The following is a 24,160-nucleotide window of genomic DNA, read 5'->3' as shown; positions in this document are numbered from 1 at the left end:
TGTTTGGCTGATATTCCTGTATCAATAGTAGTTTTATCAGCCAATCACTACTATGTCATTTTTTCCAAGTTTTATGACAGATGTGCTCGAAATGACCTTTTCAGCCACCAAAATCTTAGAAAATGTACACATTTTATAAATGGGTCTTTGTACATAAAGGCCTCACATACCGTGCATAAGTGTTGAAGGCCACGCAAGGTACGTGTAATTAATGAGACGCAGCGCAAAATTAAAAGCAGTTTCAATTTATTTCACACACATTTCAAATCTGCTAAATTTCAACCTTGAAGTTTACAAGAGTGGTTCCGTGTGTAGTAAAGCATGAAGACCAGGAGAGCATTTACAGACAAACCTTTAATGTGTCTTGAAACATTTACATTTCTGCAGATGAAGACCGCTATGATCAGCCATCTTTTAAAGTCTTTTAAAGTGTCAATCCATCATGATAAGATTTTATTTTCCTTGATGGATTCGTACAGGAGGGCGAACAACTTGGCTTCACTTGCACTGGGCATATTTGCATCATCTCAGTTCCATGAGGACCTTTTACCTGGATGAGAAAGAAATTCAGAGAACATTAGCGCCTGATAGCCACAAACCAGAGGTGAACCATACTCACCACCCTACCTGGTTTGCGGCTGTCAGGAAGAACTAAACAATTTCTTCAGTGTGGAGGAAATAAAACCCCAGTTTAAACTAGTTTCCTCGTTCATGCCCTTCCTCAAATAACTCAGTATGACTGCCCCCAGCTGGACACAGATTCATCCTGCATCAGTCAACAGACGACTAAGGAAACGATGCATATTCAGGCCAAGGAAAAGTTTTAATATGGGTATTTGTACCTCAATTTACTGACATGTTTTCTTTCTTTGTACACGAGCTTGGCCTTAAGTGAAAAATCACCATGATTTGAAATTGATAAATAATTGGACGGGATACATCCTGCAGTTTGAAACGGTTCCACACTAAACTATAGGCATTAATGTTATATCTTACCCTTGACATAATGGCAATGTTTTTTAATGTAAACGTTAGTTTGATGGAGACAGTTGTCACCTAGACGTAAGGCACTAGAGCAGGGGTCAGCAACCTTTTCTGTGAGGAGTGCCACTTACAAATTTCCTTGTAAATCATTGTGCCACACACCAAGAATAATGACTCACACAAAAACATTTTAAAATCCAACAGAGCTGTCATTTTACACCAGTCCAAATATACAACATGGATATACATTGAAATCGTATAACTGACCAATTTATCTTCCACTATTCTTGTTCATCAATAAACTCAAATAATGTGAGCAATGCGTGGAAAGGCCTGTAGACATCCATGACTTTAACTTTTGACCACAAAAATCAACCATTCTTCATCAACAATGAACTACTATCAAAAACAAGTGATATGGACGGCTACCATACTATTCACCAATGAAATCTTATTGCAGAAAATATCAAATTGAAACACACGCACACACACGCCTTGTGAATTTCCCTGTGGGATGAATAAAGTATCTATCTTCCAGCCCATCCTCTTGACGTTCAACACTACTGGCTGACATGGGGATGTGTTTTATTCTTGTTTTTGATTGTCTATTTGTTAGGTAAGCCACCAAACAAAACCTCCGAGCTTTTTTAATATATTCGCATTAAGTAAAAGATTTTCCATACTTTGCTATGCATTGAGCAATGGCGTTTTAGCATTGACAATGGTTTCCAGGGTCTGTGTTTGTTTGCCGTACCTGGACACAGCGCGTTTTAATGTCTCCGCCTTGTCAGACTCGTCCCTAAATGTTCATGATTTGTTACGTATTGACGTTTAACCCTTGATATAAGAGGCACAACGCTCTCGAGGCATAATGCACAAACAGCACGGTCATTTTTCTTGCACAAAGCCCCAGTCATCTGTCCACGCTGGCTGAAAAGAACGAGATATTTTTGCTGGAGAAGCGCCTGTTTCGTTGGCTGGGTTAAAACATGGATCTCTCTTCTCCTTGGCGCCGCGCAGACGCACGCTCACAAACGGAGCAGAGGAGGAGGGGCGTGACCGTAAAGCCTTTAACACAGCGCGCAACTGAAAATGTCTAAATTTCAGGTAAATGCGCTTTAAAAAATAAATAAAACATATATATATCATATATATATATTTTTTTTTTCCGTGCGCACACTTATCATATGTTGCCAACCCCTGCTCCAGAGTGACAGAAACAGGGTTTGTTTCGGTTCTAGAAATCCTTGAATTTTAACATCTTTTCAATGATTGAAAAGTGTTTGAATTTTGGGTAAAGCGCTTGTAGATGCTAAAAATTGTTACCATGTTTCTCAAGTCCGCTTAAAAATGACGCTGCCAATGCTCTCCGGTGGCTTCAATTTGCCATTGCATATTCTTTACTCGTGATAAATGCCAGCTGCAGTTTGTATGGCATCCTAGGGTATGTCATGCCCACCCCTACACATAGCGCCAAAGAGGACAGGTGCATGCTACTCCTAAACAGGGCACTATGGAATGTGTATAAATGCAATGATAACAGATTACTTATGGATAATTATTCTGGACAATGGAAAATGATAAGGTAGCGTTTCCCAGTTGTAAATTGTAAAAGGAAGAACTTCCTGCAACTGAAAATCTATGCTACACATTACTGTCATTTTTAACCAACACTTATATGGGGAAGAATTTGTGTAATAAACGGGTGTATTAGTGTTTTAATTAAAATGAGACTAGTACAAACAAAATGCACCCAAGCAGAGAACAGTAAGGGATGATTGTTAAGGTGCAAAATGTGCTGGAGCTGGGCTGAATTTGAGACTTAAGAGTTGTTTTTTTAACTTGTTTAAGCCTTTTGAAATTCAATTTAAGATTAAGTAAAAAAAAAAACACAAAAAAAACCCAAAAAGAAAAAACCATTGAAACGGACACAACTATATCTTGCACACAATGCATCGTGTCTCGTACACAGTACCTGGCAAAAAGTTGCCATGTGTATTGTGGGTAGACCAAAGACAAGTGTCTGCTCTTGAAGGCCTGACTGAAACCACATCACTGTTTTGATAGTGCCATTTTTGTGGTCACGTGATATTGGCAAGTAAAACAGTGAATTATTAAAAAATATGATTGAGAAATGTTACCAAATCTTTTTAGTTCAAACAAATATTAATCTTATGAACATGTTCACATTTTTAAAACTATTAAAAATTGGATTTCAGACATTTCAATGTGAATTTTGGACTCACGTTTAGAATAATGAATTAAATGCCTTTCAAGAGGATACGCAGGAACCCTGCGGGGTTGCCAGACTCTCAATGACAGGTAGTTGTAGCCAAGCATTGCACGTTAACTGATTTTTTAGTGAGAAATAGTTCGAATGGGCCAAAAGCTCTGAAAAGAAAACACTGCTAATTTTCCATCCTTTAAGTATACACTAAAACAAATAGAGCTGCACATTGTACAAACATACATCAAAACAGGCATTTCAAACTCAGTTTGACTCTGGGGCCAGATCTAGACTGTTTTCAGGTGAGCCAGATCAGGAAAAAAATGTGAACGCCAAATATTTAGCTTTGTTTTTCAGTACTATGGCTTACCCTAAAAATGATAATCACGGATGGGATCTTTTTTTTAACACAACACATTTATTCACAAATAACGGAAAATACGATTTTCATGTTTAGCATAGAATGGGTTAATTTGCTTATTCTAACGGCTAAAAAAAATGCAGCTTTACATCTGAACCAACTGAATTAACTTAAGTGCACTATGAACAAGATATGCTTGCCTCAATAGTCATACTGCTTTGAAAACATTAAATATAAAATAGGAGATTTAGCAGTGAACAGGCAAAAACATCAGATACAACTTCCAGGCTGGGCACACTGAAGCTGAGAAAATACTTCACAATATCGTCTTTAAAATGAAACAAGGTTAATCTTGTAATAAATGATCTGTGCAAACAAAAGATATGCCACCAAACCTTTGTCCCTTCTCATTGCCCTCCCACAGTCTACTTGCTGCTGCTTGCTCCCGAAACTTGGCATATTTTGCTTTTACAAGTGCATCAATATCTGTGTGGAATCCGGAGTAACAGCGCATTAACCATGTCATTCAAGAGTTTGTTAACCTTGAGCACTGCCTTGTTTCATTGTTGTTCACCAAAAAACAGCTGTTCGCAAAGTAGTCCCAAACATTGTTAGAACCTTTTGTTGGACTTTTCCACCTTTACAGCTCTTTAACGACGAGAAGGACCATTTGGTTTGTATTAAATATAAAAAACAATGTTAAAGACTTGGATAGAAATGAGCTACAGACTTGTTTCTTTTAGACAAACTCAGAAATTCACAGCTGGTCAGATTACCGTGTTTTCACGACAGTAGGGCGCACATAAAAGTCTTGTTTTCTTCAAACTGTGTGGCGCGCTCTTTCCTGCAGTGCGCCTTGTGTGTGTTGTTGGGCGAACATGATTGAGGAGACCATGAGATGGCCAAAGCGTACAGTGTGGGGATTTGTGGGAAAGTATATGAAAGAACGGGTATGTGCGTTATGCAGAACATGTTTTTTTTTTCACCCCTAACGTTCCAGACGAGAGGGTGTCGGACTGTTCAGAAGCAAAGTCGTGTCTTCACGATGTGACCAGTCACTGAAATATGTCATGACACATATCATTGGAAGGTTAAACTGCTGGAATTCAAGATACAAGGACCATTCCAAAATGTACTCATCAGAGAACATCACAATCAGTCGGAAACAAGGTACCCGAAAACTATAAAGCCGATATAAATCAGCCAAAAAGTACACTGGTATGTCACTGATGAAACGTTTCTTCCCAGACAGGCCTCGTAAAGAAAAAGTGAAGCAAAAGAACTCTTCGCTTACTGTCATCCCAGAAGGCCTGACCAAAGGGCGTTAACCGCTGGAAAGTGGTGTGAAACAGTCTGTTCAAAGTAAGGATGCAAGCATCGGGGGAACAATGGATGACCAATGGAGACCACAGTTTGACAGAGAGTGGAAGACAGTTACGCCCCAATTTGTGAATGGATTGTAGTCCCTTGGGCTAACGTGTCTGCTGCGACTGTTGCTTGAGCTTTTGCAAAAGCCAGCATCATTTTCCAGGGGCCGCACGGCACGGAAAGTAACCGACAGTGAAGAAAGTGAACCGTTTGATTGAGATTCAGCGGAGCTGTTGTGTTCAGAAACAGAATGATGACTTCAATGCCTTTCTGTGATAAAGATTACCGGGAAAAATGTGATTACCAAACTCTTTTTTTTTTTTTAAAGTGTATCCGTGATTTTCACCCTGCCTGCCCTTTTGATGGTTAAAAAAATGTTCGTGCTTTGTAATCAGTACTAAAATAAACCACAAACAAACTCAGTTTTGCTCCTGTTGTAGTTTTAAATAGACACGGTTATATGCTTGTCTGTGTGCTAGGCAGGCGCAGCAGAGGGCACCTGCGCCCAATAATGAAGTGCGCAGTATGTACCGTATTTTCACGACTATAAGGCGCACCCCCTCCGAAAAGTTTTAGTCCTATATTTTCCATACATAAGGCGCTACTGTGCTAACATCAACAAAACAGTCAGATAGTTCAAACTTTTTAACCCCTGAACATTCTGGCGGTTCGCAAAGAAGCAAATACAGCGTCTGTACGAAGTCAATAATCACTCAAATGCGTCATTCCACATATCATTTGGAAGGTTAAACTCTTGGGATTCAAGAAATGCCAAGCATTTCTTAATTTCTATTTTCTTTTTCGCTGGCAACTGTGTGGACAGCAAAGTATTAACTTAATTGTGCAGGGAAACCTCATTCTTTACTGTGCATATGACAATAAACACTTTGAATTGAATTGAATTTAAAAACAGACTCATCACAAACATCTAGATCAGTCTGAAAAAAGATACTGGAAAAATAAAGCCGGGGCAGCTCACCAAAGTCGTCTTGCAGCCATCACGTTCGATAATAATACGCAACCATGGTCCTCTTACATCCGTGAGTGTAGTAAATCCAACAGTGTAAAATATTTATAGACTCCAAAACACGCAATAATGCCAACAAATAAAAGAAAAATCCGCCGAGAAGCACCTGCATCCATAGACACTGCTTGTTGCTAGCTGTCTTTTTAGCCCCATAATTCCTGTTTACAAATACACTAGTAAAAAATGTTTTCTCCATGGCGTAGAACAACCCAACGTAAGATTCACATTCATCTTTTTCAGACAGTTCCAGGCTTTGTTTTGCCCCGCTTTAGCCTATGCAAGCCTGTATAAATGCTAAAAAGGATCCGCCTCCTTCACCTCCGAATAACTTTAGCCAATAGTGACTGGTTCAAATGATGATTGACACATTGGTTAGGAAATGAAACTCCGGTATATATATCCATGTCGGCGGCTGCTTGCCTTATTTTCGTAACCTAGCGACTCAATATTGATCCACATGTAAGGCGCACTGCATTAAAAGGCACAGGGTCAGCTTTTGAAAAAAATAAAGGTTTTTGGGTGCGCCTTATAGTCGTGAAAATATGGTACATGTTAAATACAGAACTAGGAACCATTTACAGAGACTACTTTTAACACAGTGCACCCTGTGGTCGTGACAATACGGTAAATCAGGCCGCGGGCTGTTTGACATGCCTGTATCAGAAAAATATGCAAGCTTCATGGTGAACACAATATAAAATTCTGCAGATACCCTAACTTAACGCTAGCATCTTAAGACAATATATTATCTTTGGCAAAATAAAATGTAAAATGCAGTTGTGTATGCATTATAAAAGCACCTGGCAGCCAAAACACTCACTCCATTGAATGTTGATGACACACATACTAAGGGTGGAGTCACACTAGGGCTATTTGTCCTGTACAGTGCTGAAGCCTGACTTCAACACCCCCCATATTGCCCAGGCACCTCTAAAATATTGAATTTGTCGTCATGTTGATACATCATAGAAGAGATCATTATAGGCGGATGGTTTAGTTGGCTTAGTTGAACTATGGTAGCAATCAATGTTTTCCACTGGTCTGAGCGTTCACACAAAGTCGGTGAGCAACGCTTGAAACAATGGTGAGCAACCATAATCCCAAGTGTGGCAAGATAATCATCAAACATGTCCAAAACTTGACATCAAGTTACATTTTGCTGAGTTTCCGGCAATGCAAAATTATTTTTCTCTTTTGAATGAATTGACTAATGTACTATTGCAAAGGTTGTACGGCCTACAAACGTCGTTTGTTCTTACATTCTTTCACAAGATATCCATTTCTTTTTATTTCCTGACATATTTTGTCGCATATTAACATTTTTGGGGGCTTATTTAGTCAGTTGTAAGATACAGAACTGTACTTAATCACATTTTTTAGTGGAAGACCAATGTTGGCAACAAGATTCACTTGATATGATTGGAAATTATTTGAATGAAACACAAACTTTTTCTTCTTTTTTCCGTGTTTTTTTCTACTTTTTAAAAAAAATCCTTTAAAAAAAATCTCACTGTGTTTATTTTTTCCGAGCTGTTACTTTTTTCTTTTTGTTCTCCATTTAATTTTTTCCTACATTTCTTTCGTTTCTTTTTTTCTGGCCTTTTTTCTCAAATTTTCCTTCTTTTTTTCTCAGCTTTTCACTACTTTTTCATTTTGGTATTTTTTCTTTTTTGTTCTATTCCCCCCTTTAAGTCATGTTGTGCATAAGTTTACTTAATATTTGGTCATGTTGGGATTAAGGAAGCAAAAACAACCTGAAGAGCCGTTTAGGACCCGAAAGAGCCGGTTCCTTTTAGTGAGCCGATCCGAAGAAGCCGGTTCTCTACTAACTTTACTCAACTTCATTTTACTACAACTCGACTTGAAAATACCGCATTTAAGACACAACGTCAGGGGAACCCGTGTATTTTTACCTTTATGCACTGCAACTTTGACTTAAGTCGCTTCTTAGTTAGTAATTTTGAGCCCTCATTTTTGTGCGCTGGCTAGATTTTCTTGTGCGCTGAGAATGTGCGAGCAGTGCGCAATTGAGCACGCGCGCAGCTTAGACGGAACACTGGTAGCAATAACTTTTTTTCATTTTTGACAGGTCACAATGTGCATTCCGCGTTTGAATGTGACAACATGGTTACATTTGTGCAAATATTACCCCTGTGGCCATGCGGGAAGTCTTACCACGCTTTGGCCAACCCTTCCTAAGTGTACCCAGCTGGGGATCTGTACCCTGCTCAAGCATGGATTGAATGTGGTCACACTAACTCACTAAATCAGGACTTTAACAGCAAGCATGCTTGGAGACAGTACGATGACCCTAGTCTGGGTGTGCTTATATTTACACTCTTCTTATGTAAGCAATGTTGAGCAAAATCTACCTGTGGTGGTGGCTGTAACACCGTTTACCGTTCCTTCCACGTCCGGCTCATCCTCAGCGTAGCTCATGACAAGAGCTTTCTGGCGGTCTGTCAATGTCCTACGGGGAAGAATCAAAAACAGTGTTAGCCAAAATGATTTTGCTTTTTTTAATCTAAATCTGCCAAAATCTTTCTTCTGTCTCACTTGGGTACTTTAATTTTGACATGGACATAATGATCTCCAAAGCCATAGCCACTGACACGGGCGATTCCTTTCCCTGCCAAGTGGATCCTCTGGTCTGTTTGGACACCAGCTGGGATCTGATCCAAGTACCAGAGCAACATCCCTCGAATCAAAATCAAATTATTTGTTTGCATAACTTTTTTATAAAAAAAGCAATTACCGATAAATTGAGTGTTTCATAGAGGCCTTGTGTCCTGGCTGTGCCTCCAAGGATTGCTTGAGCCACAGATACGTAAAGGTCCGAGTGGATATCAGCGCCATTCCGCCTAAACACTGGACTCTTCTGGACCTGAAACAAAAAACGTTGACGGGTACATTTCCTGAAAATAAATCTTCTATTTGCAAAGGAAGTTTTATCAACACCTGCTTTGGAAATTTGTTTGTATTACAAGAGGCCTCAACTAGTACACCGAGTCAATCAAGCACAGAGTTGTGTTCCAACTAGTACATTTTTCACAGTGATGACTTTTGCTGACTTATATTTCGAATTTTGATAGATAATTCTGGAACTAAATGTGAACAAATCAAAACAAATTATACTTATGTACTTGAAAGGATGCTCTGGTGCCCATCTAATGATTAATCGAAGAATAATTGTAACAGGACGTAATGTGACACTCTAACCTGCTAAAAGACAAACGGAAGCACTAGTTGAAGCAAGTCTTTCATTTTATTGAAGTTAACAACTCACGCAGCAAAGTACCATATGGTCACTCACCCTGAATGTGATAAAGATCTCCTTCTTTCCAACAGGCATCCGCACAGTCTGACCATCCTCCACTCCTGAAAAGAAAGCACATTTACAGGTTCGTTGTTGCTGGTAACCATCAACGACATTTTCCTGAAAAGCGGACCTGCAGGCACAGGGACTGTTACGGTTTTCCTCTGCTTGGTCTGTCCGGTCCCACGGCATGTGTGACAAGGGTTGGAAATGACTGACCCCTTTCCACCGCAGCGTCGACACGTGGAGCGCATTACAAACGGACCAGTGTTTACGGTCTCCTGCAGGGAAAACAATTATTTCCACGTCAGAAGAATGGTTGCGGATTAAGTTGAGGTGTACAAAAATCTCTCGCTGTATTGCGGTTTACTTTGCGGATTTTCATTGTGCATTGGGGTCTGCAGGGGCAACGCACAGAAAATACCACCACGGGGCAGGTTGCGGTGGGCTGTGTGTATGTGGGTGGGCGACTGATAAGCTGGTGTATGCGGTCAGCCAAATAGTTGGGCTGGCGCACAAGTCCATGGTTAATCAATTGAGAAACACGGTGACAGCTAGTATTTTAGCAGTACTTACATCTACCGTATTTTCCGCACTATAAGGCGCACCGGGTTATAGGGCGCACACCGAAAAAATAGTTTTTGGTCCTATATTTGACATACATAAGACGCACCGGATTATAAGGCGCTACAATGGGAACGTCGACAAAACAGTCAGATAGTTCAGTCAAACTTATTACCCCCTTAACATTCCGAAAGCTTGCAAAGAAGCAAACACGTGTCGAGAACACGTGCGGATGCGGTGTCCGTACGATGTCACTCAAATGCATCGTTCAAAATATCATTCGGAAGGTTAAAGTCTTGGGATTCAAGAAATGCCAACCATTCCTTAGTTTCTAGTTTCTTTTTCGCTCGCAACTTTACTGTGCATATGACAATAAACACTTGGAATTGAGTTTAATTTAAAAATAGACACTCCATTCTATCCATTATCTGCACCGCTTATCACAGAAACATCGAGTTCAGTCTGAAACAAGATACAGGGAAAATATATAGCTCACCGAAGTCGTTGTGTTCAATAATAATGTGCAGCCATGGTCCTCTTATATCCGTGAGTGTAGTAAATCCAGGAGAATAAAATATTTACAAATACAGAATATTAAAAAATACTTTCTCTATGCCGTCAACCCCACGTGCTATTCACATTCATCTTTTTCGGCCAATTGCAGGCTTTGTTTTGCCGCTTAAGCCTATGCCAGCCGGTAAATGATAAAAAGGATCTGCCCCTTTACCTCCGAATAACTTTAGCCAATAGTGATCGATTTAACTGATGATTGACACATCTTTTTCGGCCAATTGCAGGCTTTGTTTTGCCGCTCAAGCCTATGCCAGCCTGTAAATGATAAAAAGGATCTGCCCCTTTAACTCCGAATAACTTTAGCCAATGAAACGCCGGTAAATAAATCCCAGCATACACCGCGGACTACTTGGCGTTCGGGGGAAAATCTAGTCGGCGGCTGCAAGTCAGTTGCAAGACTTTGCGACTTAATATTGATCCATAAATAAGGCGCACTGTATTATAAGGCGCATGGTCAGCTTTTGAAAAAAATAAAGGCTTTTAGGTGCGCCTTATAGTGCGGAAAATACGGTATTTTTTTACAATCAAACAGTACTCTTAGGAAAGTGAAAAATGTGCAAAGAAATGCTGATCATCAGCTGGTGCTCTGTGGATTATTATCCGGATCGGGGAAAGACTGAGGCGGCATCGGGAGAGGAAGCAATTATAGAGCTACAGGTCTAACCTTATGTTGCGTCTATGTAACAGCTCTAAAAAGCATCCCTGTCAAGCCTGTATCTCACCAACACCATATCCATTATCCATAAAATGGTTTACTTGGAGCTACAAATTGTGGTAAACCTTTACATTTGCTACTGTGATATTTTAATCATGACAAAGGCCTGGCTTAATCGAAGGATCCCACGCAACTACCTGGCCACTCTTTAAATAGCTTTCCTACACTGAAATGAGAAGCCCTCCAATTTTGTTGTACAATTGAGTAATGACTATAAAGACATTTATTCAACTCCAACTCAGTGTTGTGTTTTTTTTGTAGATCATTTGTAAATATTATGTTACTAATAACCAATAAATATGTGTTTCTACTTCACAGCGTTTGACTTTCGCAAGACTTTTTTGAACACTACCCCTGTGAAAAACAATGGATGACTGTAAAAAGAGTTTCATAAAATGTCTAAAATCAGAAATATGGTTTTAGACATGAGAGGGAAATGTGAGGAAAAAACAGTCTTACCATTCCGGATCCATTGCAGTAGTGGCAGTGCTGAACCTTGCTGCCTGGCTCGTGGCCCTTTCCATCACAGCGTTGGCATGCAGCTTCTGTGTTAATGGAAATCTCCTTATTGACTCCTTTGGCAGCTTGAGTGAATGTCAACTCCATAATGTACTGTGCATTGGAAACAACAACACTCATTACATTATTGCTAATATAGTTTGAATACCTTCAGTTGAGAAAGGCATCCTACACTAACATTTTCGATACAGTAGTAACTTGTACAAGTTTAAAATATGTATTTATCCCACAATGGTAAATAGCATTGAACATTTTAGATACAGTGGGCTTGTGAAACAACTTGGCCCCCTTAAACTTTGCGACCTTTTGCCACATTTCATACTTCAAAGATATAAAACTAATTTCTTGTAAAGCATCAACAATAAGTGGGACACAATCATGAAGTGGAACACACTTTATTGGATATTTTAAACTTCAACAAAAAACAAAAAAGTGGGTGTCCAAAATTATTCAGCCCTTTTACTTTCAGTGCAGCAAACTCTGTCCAGAAGTTCAATGCGGGTCTCTGAATGATTCAATGTTGAACTAAATGTCTAAGTGATAGTCTAAGGCACAGGTGTCAAACAGGCGGCCCGCGGGCCAGATCAGGCCCGCTAAGGGATTGAATCCGGCCCGCGAGACAGCACTCAAAGAAACACAAGAGAAAAATGAGTTGCAGGTTGAAATATGTAAACTACATGTTGCCAAAGCCAGGTGCCTCGAACAAAGACACTGTACTTGTATTTATTTTCTCTCTCTCTCTCTCTTTAACTTTCTGTGTCTCTCTTTTTCTCTTCCTTTGTTGCTCTGTCTCTTTCTCTCTCTGTATCTTTTTAACTTATTTTGCTCTAACTTCCTTTTTTCCTTTTCTCTCTTTTATCTTTCTCTCTTCCTACCCTTCGCGCTCTTTTTTCTTCTTCTGTCTTTCTATTTCTGTTTGGATTTCTTTCTTCCGCTCTCTTTCTTTCCCCCTCTCTCATGACTTCTCTTTTTTATCTCTTTTGTCTCTCTTTGTCCCACCCTCCCTCCATCTCTTATTTCTGTATCTCTTTTTCATTCTCTTTAATCTAGTAGTCCGGCCCCCGACAGAATGTTTGTTCTATCGTGTGGCCCCCGAGTTAAAATGAGTTTGACACCCCTGGTCTAAGGGGTCTGTTTAAAGCGCAGAGAGCATCAGGAAGAACGATATACTGTTGTGGAGAAGTTTAAAGCTGGATTTGGATACAAAAAATATTTCCCAAGCTTTAAACATCCCAAAGAGCACTGTGCAAGCAATAATATTGAAGTGGAAGTAGTATCAGACCACTGCTTACCTACCAAGATCGGGCCGGCCGGCCCCCTAAACTTTTAGCTTATACAAGGAGAAAACTGATCAGAGATGCAGCCAAGGGGCCAACGATCACTCTGGGTGAACTGCAGAGGTCTATAGCTGAGAAGGGACAATCTGTCCATTGGACAACAATCAGTCGTATATTGCACAAATCTGGCCTTATGGAAGAGTGGCAAAAAGTAAGCAATTTCTTAAAGATATCCATAAAAAGTGTTATTTAAAGTTTGCCACAAGCCACCTAGGAGGCACACCAAACATGTGGAAGAAGGGGCTCTGGTCAGATGAGACCAAAATCCAACTTTGTGGCAACAATGCAAGACGTTATGTTTGGCGTAAAAGCAGCACAGCTCATCACACTCAACACACCATCCCCAAAGTCAAACACGGTGGTGGCAGCATCATGGTTTGGGCCTGCTTTTCTTCAGCAGGGACAGGGAAGATGGTTAAAATTGATGGGAAGATGGATGGAGCCAAATACAGGACCATTCTGGAAGAAAAACTGATGGAGTCCGCATAAGACGGAGATTTGTCTTCCAACAAGACAATGATCCAAAACATAAAGCAAAAGCTACAATGGAATGGTTCACCCAAAAACATATCAAGGCTTTAGAATGGCCGTCAAAGTCCAAACCTCAATCCAATTGAGTCTGTGAAAAAAAATGAAAACTGCTATTCACGAACACTTTCCATCCAACCCCACTGAGCTCGAGCTGTTTTGCAAGGAAGAATGGCCAAAAATAGCAGTTTCTCGATGTGAAAAACTGATCGAGACGTACCCCAAGCAACTTGCAGCTGTAATCGCAGCAAAAGGTGGCGCTACAAAGTATTAACTCAATGGGGCTGAAAAATTTTGCACACCCACTTTTTAAGAACATCCAATAAAGTGTGTTCAACTTCATGATTGTGTCCCACTTATTGTTGATGCTTCACAAGAAATTAGTTTTTTATCTAGATGTTTGAAGTCTGAAATGTGGCAAAAAGGTCACAAAGTTCATGGGGCCAAATAGTTTCACAAGCCACTGTAGATGCGGTAATGTTAATCTTGCAATGATAAGCAACTATCATGGCAAAGTATGATAGGGCTCATATTGCAACTACTGTACAACAGACCTCCTGCGGCTGATCAAAAATGGCATTAAAATCTCCAAATCCTCGTCCCGCAGAGAATTCCCCGAATATCTTGCGGAAAAGCTCCTCTGGGTTCGAGTTCTGTGACTGTCCGGACCAGCACTGCTGTCCTCCTCCAGCCTGTCCGGTGTCAAAGCCCGTAGAGCCGTACGTGTCGTACTGTTTCCGCTTTCCTTCGTCACTGAGGACCTGACAAACAAACGTTGCATTATAGACACACAAGCAAGAAGAAAACTAGACAAAACCTCATAAGCTTCAGCCAGCTGAGCAAACTTCTCCTTGGCTTTTGGATCGTCTTTATTTGTGTCCGGGTGGTATTTTTTAGCCAGCTGCAGACGACAAACATTCTGGCTTTAGAACTACAGATACATTGAGGTGAAAATCTACCTGCCACAAACAAACCTGATAGTAGGCCTTCTTGATTTCCTTTTGAGATGCAGTGCGAGGAACACCAAGGACATGGTAGAAGTCCTGCTTATTATTAGCTAAAGTGCTCGTGTGAAATGTGCATTGTGTTGCTTTGAAACCTGGGGACAAGACAGCAAAAAGCTTTGTGTTAAACAAATACATAAATAATTTACTTAAAAAAAAAAAAAGCCTGTTTTTTTTTTTACAAAATCATTTTGTGACATGCTAACAAAAATATTTAACTTAATAAAACATAGCCTTAATGAGAACATTTACATGGCACCGTTCAACAATCTGCATATACATTACTGTCAAAAGTTTCTTAGAAAATGTCCTTATTTTCCAAGGAAAAGCTTTGTTTTTTTTCCCAATGAACATGAAACTAATCAGAAATACACCCCATACACTTAACTATTTTAGCTGCCATTGTCTGGTATTTAATGCAATATCTACATAGGAGTATGAAGACCCATTTCCAGGAACCAGCGCTCCAGTGTTCTAATAGTACATTGTGTTTGCTAATTACATAAAACGGCTAATAAAGGATGAGAAAACCCTGTGTATTCAAGTTAAGGTAAGGCAAGGCAAGGCAAGTTTATTTGTATAGCACAATTCATACACAAGACAATTCAAAGTGCTTTACAGAAATGGCAAAGAGACAGGTTAAAAACACACAATTACAGCTAAAACATAGAAGAAAAGACATTGAAAATTTAAAATGTGGTTTTTAAAATGCAATAAAACCACAGATAAAACATAATAAAATCAATGAATTCAAATAAAGTAAAAGTGAATAGTGCAGATAGAACCCTTTCAGTTGTTAACACAACTGAGTTTAGCTGGCTATAGAAGCTACCAAACTGGCCTTCCTTTGAACTCTTATCTGGATCATCAAATTTGTGGGCGTGATTTTACTTTCAGAATGACAAAAAAATAAAGCTTTGTGTGCAACTTGACAGTCCATTCTTGTTCTAAGAAATAAAGGCTATTACATGAGAGAACTTGCCAAGATTTCCTACAGCGGTGTGTACTACTCCCTTCAGAGAACAGAACACACAGGATCTAACCAGAGATTGAAGAGAATTAAGAGGCAGAACAAAGCAAGAGGACAAGTACATTAGAGTATCTTGTTTGACAAATACACACCCTACAGGTCCTCAACTAGCAGCTTGGTTAAATAGTTCCCACTAAACACCAGCTTCAACATCTGCAGTTAAGAGGTGACTTCGAGATGCTGGCCTTCAAGTCTGAGTAGCAAAGTAAAATCTCTTTCTGAGACAAGCCAACAAAAGAAATGATAGTGAACACAGAAGACAGTAATTCCAAATTGTCAGCTTCCTTTCATTGCTTTTCCCCTCCAGACATGTGCTTTCCTATCCAAGCATTTAACCTATCACATTTCAAGATTGCTTGTTGCTAGGCTCAGAAATATACCAGTAGGCCTGCACTATTATATGTGCAGGCGGCGCTGCAGCATTAAATAGCTGGGACATCACTATTGAATCAGCCAATCCAATTTCGAATTGGGTCAAATGTGGATGCCTGAAGGCCTTGAGAAACGTAACTGCTTTCCCAAACATGAGGGGCAGCAATTCACTAAAATGATCGCACTGTTATCTGCACAAACAGATAAAGTATATTGTGTTGTATGTGATAGCATTTTTATCAACCCGCAAAGGCTTGAACTTCAGAGAAGAAATCTAAAGGGAAATAAAAAAAAAACTGAGTACGGATAAGCCCAGGCATGTCAAACTTTGGGATCTGGATCCAGGCTTTATGTTCTCAGGAGGACCGGATCAGTGAAAAAAAGCCAAATATTTAGCTTTGTTTTATGTACTAATATACTTACCAGGCAGCAAGGTACATTCAGCCTTCATTTTTGGCCTACTGTACAAATTACAAGCACGGATGGTGGGATTTTTTCAAGGCACAGCCAATCTATTCGCAAATAATCGGGATAAAATAGTTTTCATGTTTGGCATTTCACTTCTAAACAATTACCGGTAGTTTATTTTAACAATTAAGTTGCAGCATTAAATCTGAACCAACTCACCACAAACAAAAACTCAAGTGGGGGCTATGAATAAATAATATGCTGGCCTCAACGGTCATACTGCTTTGAAATAATAACAATTTAAATCCAATATATATTTAATGACTGAACAGGCAGATTAAACCTACTTTTACACCTTTACTGCCCGCTAGCGGCGCGAATGTTTGTGTTTATTAAAAAAAAAATCATCATTTTGGATAGAAATGGGCTAAAGACTTGCTTCTTTTTTGACAGTCACGGAAAATTAGGGCGGGCAAGATGAACTTTTCCCAGGTTTAGCCAACCTTGGCCAAATGCGCAAAACAAACGTAATTTACCTGGTAGTCCCCTCAATGTCAACCAAGTGCCGCCGCACGACGAGCTCCCGCCGGTCCATAACGTCGCCTTTCCAAACGTGCAGACACCCCGAAGCGAGTTACGTGAAGCGGACACGAAGGCCCACGCGGCAGAGGGGTGGCTGTGGTGCCCGGAGGACACCATGACAGACAGCCAGCGCATGGAACTTCGGGCTGCGGAAGACGCCATCATTGCCACAGTCGTCAGATCGTGGCGTACTGCGCATGACAGGAACTCAGAAGTCAAAGTACCATTACGTCACATTTGCTTCTAGAAAATTGTGCATTGACACACATTAAAATATCATTTAAATTAATGTTTATGCTTTTTTTAAGACCCGCTAAATAATACTATTGCTTTCAATATATTGCTGTATCTGTAAGCCAACTAAAGTAGTTTACTTCATGGTGATCTTTTTTTAAACGATCTTGAACATTGCAAATGCTGTACAAAATTGACATGGAAAAATAAAAACAAAATTACAAACAAAAATACAGAGTTACATTTTTCAAAAGAACATGAGTTGCTGTAGGAATGCAAAGACAGTAAATAGATAAAATAAATAAAATATAACGTGTTTTAATCAATACATTCTTGAGAATATCATAAATCCCTTGGGTACTTGGAGTGTTCTTCAAACTCAAAGATTTAATTAAAAAAAAAAAAATCACTGACAAAATTCTGAAAAACAGGTTGACAATTGTTATTTTTTCGCTGTACATAAGATACAATTTATTACATTTTCTTCATTCTTGTCCTGTAAAACGAGTCAAAATGTTATATGATCTCTTGTCAAGTTGGTTAACTGAACAATCTGCCATAACTCTTGTACAATTGGACATGAGAGCAGCATATGGTCGGTGGTTTCAACATTAATTTTGCAAAATCAGCAGATATTATCTTCAATTGAAATTGTATATTTCTAATATTACCTATTGTGTAATCTAAGCGTATACGATTAATAAACATCATGAATTAACAGGCATGTAAAGGAAGAAAAACATTTTTATTCACCTTGCCTTCATGTAGGTTTTAGATCAGGCGATGGTGTAATAATAGTCCGTAGTTTGCAATAATATGTGGTCTGTGCTACCCTTTGAGACTCCTTGTGATAAAGGGCTATACAAATAAACATGACTTCACTTGACTTCAATTTCAAAACGTGCTTTTAATAAATATACGTATTATTCATGTTTTTAAAGTGTTTTTCTTTAACTTAAGGGGCTGTATGTTTTTTAAAGATATATTTCTCAATTTATTTATCACATTGTCATCAAATTTATTATGAGTGTAATTTTTGTTTTATTTTCCAGAAAATGTCAATTTTTTTTTAAGCATTGTTTTATGAGGTTACGATGACATTTATTGTCCAGAATTGACATCCCTTGTATACAATTTGGAGGTATGAAGGGGATTATTTGTTGGTATTTCAGACTCTCAGCTTTTAAAGAGATGAACTGCTTTGGAATGGGGCTAAGGCGCAGTTGTCAGAGCGAAAGAGCCACAGATACGGTATGTATTGAAGACCAGATACGACACGCCCCTTTGATTGGCGTGGCTACTGCAAGCCTAAGCTAGTCGGGTCAAACTATTAGACTACTCAGTACATGTGGACGGGGGGAGGGGGAAGAGAATACCGGCTCATTGTGCTGCCTAAACATCCACTCAGTCTTGCACCGTAGAGTCCAAGAAAGCTGAAGTCACCTTTTATACGTGAAAACGTTTTTGGTTCGATTTTTTTTCATTATCTATTCTTGTTAAAAGCTTCAGTAGCACCAGTAGCTCCAGTTCATCTTAGTGGCCCACATTGTTTCAATGTATTAAAAAAAAATAAGGCTGCACCACATCGACAGACTCACTACCCTTGATTTAAAAGGTGGAACCCCCACCAACCCCCTGCCACCCAAAAAAACTGAATATGGTCAGTCACTTCAGTAGACATCAAAACTAGATGAATAACTTTCTTTAACCTCGTGTTTTTCCTTTTTCAATATTTTTCTACATATGTAACCGCGGTGTACGTGTCCCACCAAAGATCCACATTCACGCTGGACTGGATGATGAGGTTTTTATTATTACAGTTTCTGCAAATGGATGAGTCACAACATTAGCTTTTTCTGCTGGGTCTGATCTCTTTGTAGTTCTCTCTGATAAGACTAACAACAAAGCATATCAAAGAGCTTTCTTTTCACTTTACAGAAAATACATTTTAGACTATCACAATACATTTTTACATCTTTACATTTTAACAAGATACTTTTAACAAGAGATCGTATAGTGGATTTTTAACGTTTACAATGAATTCAACATGTTTTTCTTTAGTCTGAATTTTAACCAACATCATCCTTTTTTAATGTATATGAGAAAATAGGAATAAAAACAATAATGAGTATAAAAATGGGTACAATTTACCTGCAAATGGATGAGTCACAACATTAGCTTTTTCTGCTGGGTCTGATCTCTTTGATCTCTACAAGGGGAATTAATATTCAGTAAAACAGAAACAAAACGAAAATAAACGTAAACAGCTTGACAATATCAATCACATTACCCTGGGTCGGACCTCTTTGCTCTGTACACTCTGCACGTTGCACTTGACCTCCTCTGCATTGGGCAGGTCTTCCGCTGCGATACAAGGAGACACATCTGCAATTTTCCTGTTTCTCCTCAGCACCACAACTCTGTCCGTGGGATTAAAGACTTTAACAGGCACCCATCCATCTCCCCAGAGTGGAGTAACAACTCGTCCGACAAGGACTTGTCTGGGCCCAGCCTTTGATTGGGTTGGCTCAACGACCACTGTACTTCCCGCAGACGTCCCGGCCAACTCAGGTAACTTGCCCCAAATAACGTACTCGGTCCGTGGATTCAGCATCACGCAACTCTTGATTTTTACTGTCCCTACCTTGTCTGGAATGCAATCACCTCTCCATCTCTCTGTGTTGGAAAGCATTGACAGGAATTGACTGTGGTTATCGGACAGACCGTTGTCAGGAGTGGAAACTAATCTCCAATAGCCATCAGTACTTTTCAATTGAGTCAAAATATATTTGATGGCATTGCTGCCAAGGATCATCTGTTCTGTCTGGCCTGGCACCACCATTACTGGTATTATCATTTGGCACCCGTAAACTGTGACGTGAATGTCGTACATATCTCTGGGAGAAACTTGGTGTCCACCGCAGCCTACAATGACATAATCATCGGCCGTGTAACTCATCATATCAGGGAATTGCTGCAGGAGGGACTTAGCCGTGTCCTCACTTACTGTACAAGCCATCGACCCACTGTCCAACAGCGCTCTGAAAGTGGGGCCTTCTTGCACAAGTACAGGTGTGTAAAACAGTTCGTCAGTCTCCGCTATTCTCTGAAACCCCTGAAAGATCAGCTTCTTCGATGGAGGTATCTTGTTGCTATACATGTCATAAATTGATTTATTATCTTGCATGTCAGGCTTCACATTAGTGGTGGGAGGTATACTCAGTTGATCTGCACTGTTCTCCCCTAAGCGCAGATCAGTTAGTTTCCCTGAGGCAGCGGGACAACTTTCGTCACTGGACAATCATGTCGAGAATGCCCTGGGGCATGGCAGTGAAAGCAAAGGCTTTTGTCTCGGCAATGAGAGAGAGCACTGTGTTCGACCTCTTTGCAAATGATACATGGCTTGGCAGTGAAACCATTGATTCTGGCTCCAGGTCGCCTGGTTGGAGCTCCCCCTCTCTCTTGAAACTGGTTCGAGGTAACACGTATCAGAACTTTCTCCAACATACTAATAACGTCCGTTAGAAAGACATACTGTGGGCTCGAAGTCTGAGGTGGCTCGTGCACGAGGGTTGGACCATGGTTCACCTCAGCTTTGTGTACTGCAATTTCCGCTCTATTCGCAGGTTGTTGTAGGGAATTTGCTTTGTAGCTCTTCTCAGCGTGGTATTCATTCAGCACCTCTAGTACCTCACATGCTGACCACTTTTCGATGGTTTTTGATCTGTAAGTGAGTGCCAGTTCCTTGCATGGGCAGTTCCTAATAAACATGCGAGTAACCTCTATTTCAGGGTTGTCAAATGTTTTGCCCTGCTCACTCAAGCACTCAGAGGCAAGGTCAGCTGCTCTGTTTAGTCTCAGCCAGTAGTCATAGGGGTCTTCCTGGTCTTTGGGCAAAGTTGAATAAAAGTCAGCTAAAGGGACAGCAGAGTACTTGGTACAGCTAAAGTATTTCCTGAGAAGACTATAAATCATGTCAGGGCGGGTATAGACGTCTATATTACTGTTTCTAATGCCAAACCTAACTACATCTTTAGCTTTTCCTCTCAAATGTATAAGGATTTCCTCTGCTTGCTCTTCAAGTCTCACATTACTCCTTTTAATAAATGTCCTCATTAGATCTTCCCACTCATGTATTGTTATTGAGTCTGAGCCATCCCCAATAAATGACGGCGGTTCCTTAACCTTTCTCTGCGTAACCACCTGACTCAATCTGTTTGCTACATCTTGTGTGGCAGCAGCGTTAGGAGCTACTATATTATGTGACTGAATATTTGAGAATATGCTATCAGCCAATTTATGTCCTATCTCCTGAATAATATTTTTCATCTGATCAGAACCCTTCCCCCTCAGCCCAAAGCAAAGTGGCCACAAATGCTGCAGCAGCTCACATTCTGCTATAACTGCACAGAGCATGAGACAACAGGGTTTGCACCGTTTTACCTAGTGTTTGGTAGGATCCCTCGTCTCCCTGTCGATGTCATGTTTCAACATGCTAATACCAATGATGCTGTTGTCAGCTACTCTGACTTTGTACGCCATCTGAAGAAAGATCTACATGAAGCTGCTCAGATTGTACAGAGGAATACTCTCAGAGAACAGACTCGTCATGCCAAGCTGTACAACCGTAGGGCCAAAGGATCACCCCTCGTCGTGGGAGACCGGGTGTTGATCGCCAACAGAGGTGTCCCGGGGAAACGCAAAGTTGCAGACAAGTGGGAGTCGACCCCGTATGAAGTCATATCACTCAAGCCTGATCTCAATGTCTATAGAGTCAAGGATTGTCTGACGGGCAAAGAAAAGGTAGTTCACAGGAATTTGCTGCTCTCTGTTAGCTTCTTGCCCTTAGAGGATGATCTGGCCAGCGAATCTGAACACTCAGAGTCTGACGCTGCTATGCATGGAAGTGATGTATGCCCTGATTTACCTGACGCGGTTGAAGACACTGATGTCCGTACAGTAAACTGGGTGATACAGGCAGGTGAAGAGCAAGTTCATCCAGAGGTAGAGGATAACTCACTAGACAGCAGATCTGATGCCCAGTCCGACTCTCGCAGTGTTGATACATCCAGTCGAGGAAGTCAGCACATCCCCGAACAAGATGTTGACCATACTTCAAGTGACAATACGGAAAGCCCATCACAGTGCTCTGAAAACATGATCCCTTTGGGTATGGGTCTCCCAGACGAGACCCCATTGAACACTGACCATCTGGACGCAGACTCCCCTGATACTGACTGTTTAGACTTGACTGCCCCAGACCTTCAAGCTCAGGTTATTTGTGCTCAACCTAACCGTTATGGTCTTAGGGTCCGCCAGTCCATCAGGCCTCCTAGTCGTCTTATTTGTCAGATGAATGACCATGTGGTAGGTGACAATCCTCTGTCCGCAATATCTGCAAGTTCCTAGTTTAAGTTCAGTAGAGATGCACTTTCAGTTTGAGTAACAAAGCTTGAGTAAGAAACAAGAATTGTGCCTATGTGAGCACTTACAACTACAGGAACAATGTTTGATATTTCAGAGATGTAACAGGCATCTTTGAGTCTGTGCTTAGTTAGGAGTTTGATCGCCTCCTTTCTTTTCACACTCCTTTTTGGGAGAGTTTTAGAACTGACATGCACTTCAGTTTGTTCCTTGTAATACTGTACCAGTTTTCGTGTCCTCTTTTTCATCAGTATTTGCCTTTTTGGCATGTGATTTTTTTTTCTGTTTAGTGTAGCACTCCCATATTTAGCAGAATTTCAGGGGGGTGTATGTAACGGGTGTAATAATAACTTTTATTTTATTGAAATTCCTGCTAAAATATGTGTATAGTTTTTGGTAAATGTCCTGCAATGCTGAGTCCAACAGTGCCATCTGCTGGTATGGGGTGGGGTTTGGTTTTGGCTTCTAACATGTGACCAGGAGGCGGGGTTTTGTCAGTTTTACCAGAGTACTACAAAGAGATCAAAGAGATCAAACCCAGCAGAAAAAGCTAATGTTGTGACTCATCCATTTGCAGAAACTGTAATAATAAAAACCTCATCATCCAGTCCAGCGTGAATGTGGATCTTTGGTGGGACACGTACACCGCGGTTACATATGCATGGTGAGAGATTTGTCAGCTGGGGTTATAATGTTTAAAATTAACTTCTTTTGTGGAGCACCAAAAGATAGGTCTTACCTTTGTAGTTCTCTCTGATAAGACTAACAACAAACCCCGCCTCCTGGTCACATGTTAGAATCCAAAACCAAACCCCACCCCATACCAGCAGATGGCACTGTTGGACTCAGCATTGCAGGACATTTACCAAAAACTATACCCATATTTCAGCAGGAATTTCAATAAAACAAAAGTTATTATTACACCCGTTACATACACCCTCCTGAAATTCTGCTAAATATGGGAGTGCTACACTAAACAGAAAAAAAAAATCACATGCCAAAAAGGCAAATACTGATGAAAAAGAGGACACGAAAACTGGTACAGTATTACAAGGAACAAACTGAAGTGCATGTCAGTTCTAAAACTCTCCCAAAAAGGAGTGTGAAAAGAAAGGAGGCGATCAAACTCCTAACTAAGCACAGACTCAAAGATGCCTGTTACATCTCTGAAATATCAAACATTGTTCCTGTAGTTGTAAGTGCTCACATAGGCACAATTCTTGTTTCTTACTCAAGCTTTGTTACTCAAACTGAAAGTGCATCTCTAATGAACTTAAACTAGGAACTAGCAGATATTGCAGACAGAGAATTGTCACCTACCAACTGGTCATTCATCTGACAAATAAGACGACTAGGAGGCCTGATGGACTGGCGGACTGTTAGGATTGTATAATTATATTTATCCTACAGTTGATATTTAAAATGTTATATGTGTTCTCAGCCATTTTGAAGAGTTCTCAGCCTGTAAACTACGCTCCAAGGCCATGAGTTGTGTTTTGATATACAGACTGTGTTTTGTTCTCACATACCAACGGATGTACCCTGACCTATGACCTCTTCATGCCATAACTCAAGATTGTTTTTCAC

General features: G+C 40.2%; 1 protein-coding gene across 1 annotated transcript; it reads right to left on the bottom strand.

The window, feature by feature from the left end:
- Positions 1–229: 229 nt before the first annotated feature.
- On the bottom strand, positions 230–17,130 carry dnaja3a (DnaJ heat shock protein family (Hsp40) member A3a). The gene is made up of 11 exons (XM_088327841.1): positions 16,870–17,130; positions 14,494–14,618; positions 14,337–14,420; positions 14,074–14,280; positions 11,595–11,747; positions 9,417–9,564; positions 9,281–9,345; positions 8,723–8,851; positions 8,524–8,639; positions 8,340–8,437; positions 230–550 (listed from the first exon to the last, which is right to left on the bottom strand). Exons 1-11 carry the CDS (start codon positions 17,078–17,080, stop codon positions 528–530), a joined length of 1,359 nt encoding a protein of 452 aa, XP_088183967.1. The 5' UTR covers positions 17,081–17,130; the 3' UTR covers positions 230–527.
- Positions 17,131–24,160: the final 7,030 nt, after the last annotated feature.

This window comes from Urocampus carinirostris, chromosome 1, assembly GCF_059441175.1.
Source record: "Urocampus carinirostris isolate Australia breed hairy pipefish chromosome 1, RoL_Ucar_1.0, whole genome shotgun sequence".
NCBI lineage: Eukaryota > Metazoa > Chordata > Actinopteri > Syngnathiformes > Syngnathidae > Urocampus > Urocampus carinirostris.
The sequence above is the reverse complement of the archived record's forward strand: the minus strand, read 5'-3'. Positions and strand labels throughout refer to the sequence as shown.

What these genes read in the sequence shown, in the direction of transcription:
- dnaja3a (XM_088327841.1), bottom strand. Translation starts at nt 17,080, where the DNA reads ATGATGGCGTCTTCCGCAGCCCGAAGTTCCATGCGCTGGCTGTCTGTC. An exon ending in AGCTGGCTGAAGCTTATGAG is followed by an intron (nt 14,281 to 14,336) that starts GTTTTGTCTAGT and finishes TTTGTTTGTCAG; the next exon opens with GTCCTCAGTGACGAAGGAAA. An exon ending in TTTTTGATCAGCCGCAGGAG is followed by an intron (nt 11,748 to 14,073) that starts GTCTGTTGTACA and finishes TCCAATGCACAG; the next exon opens with TACATTATGGAGTTGACATT.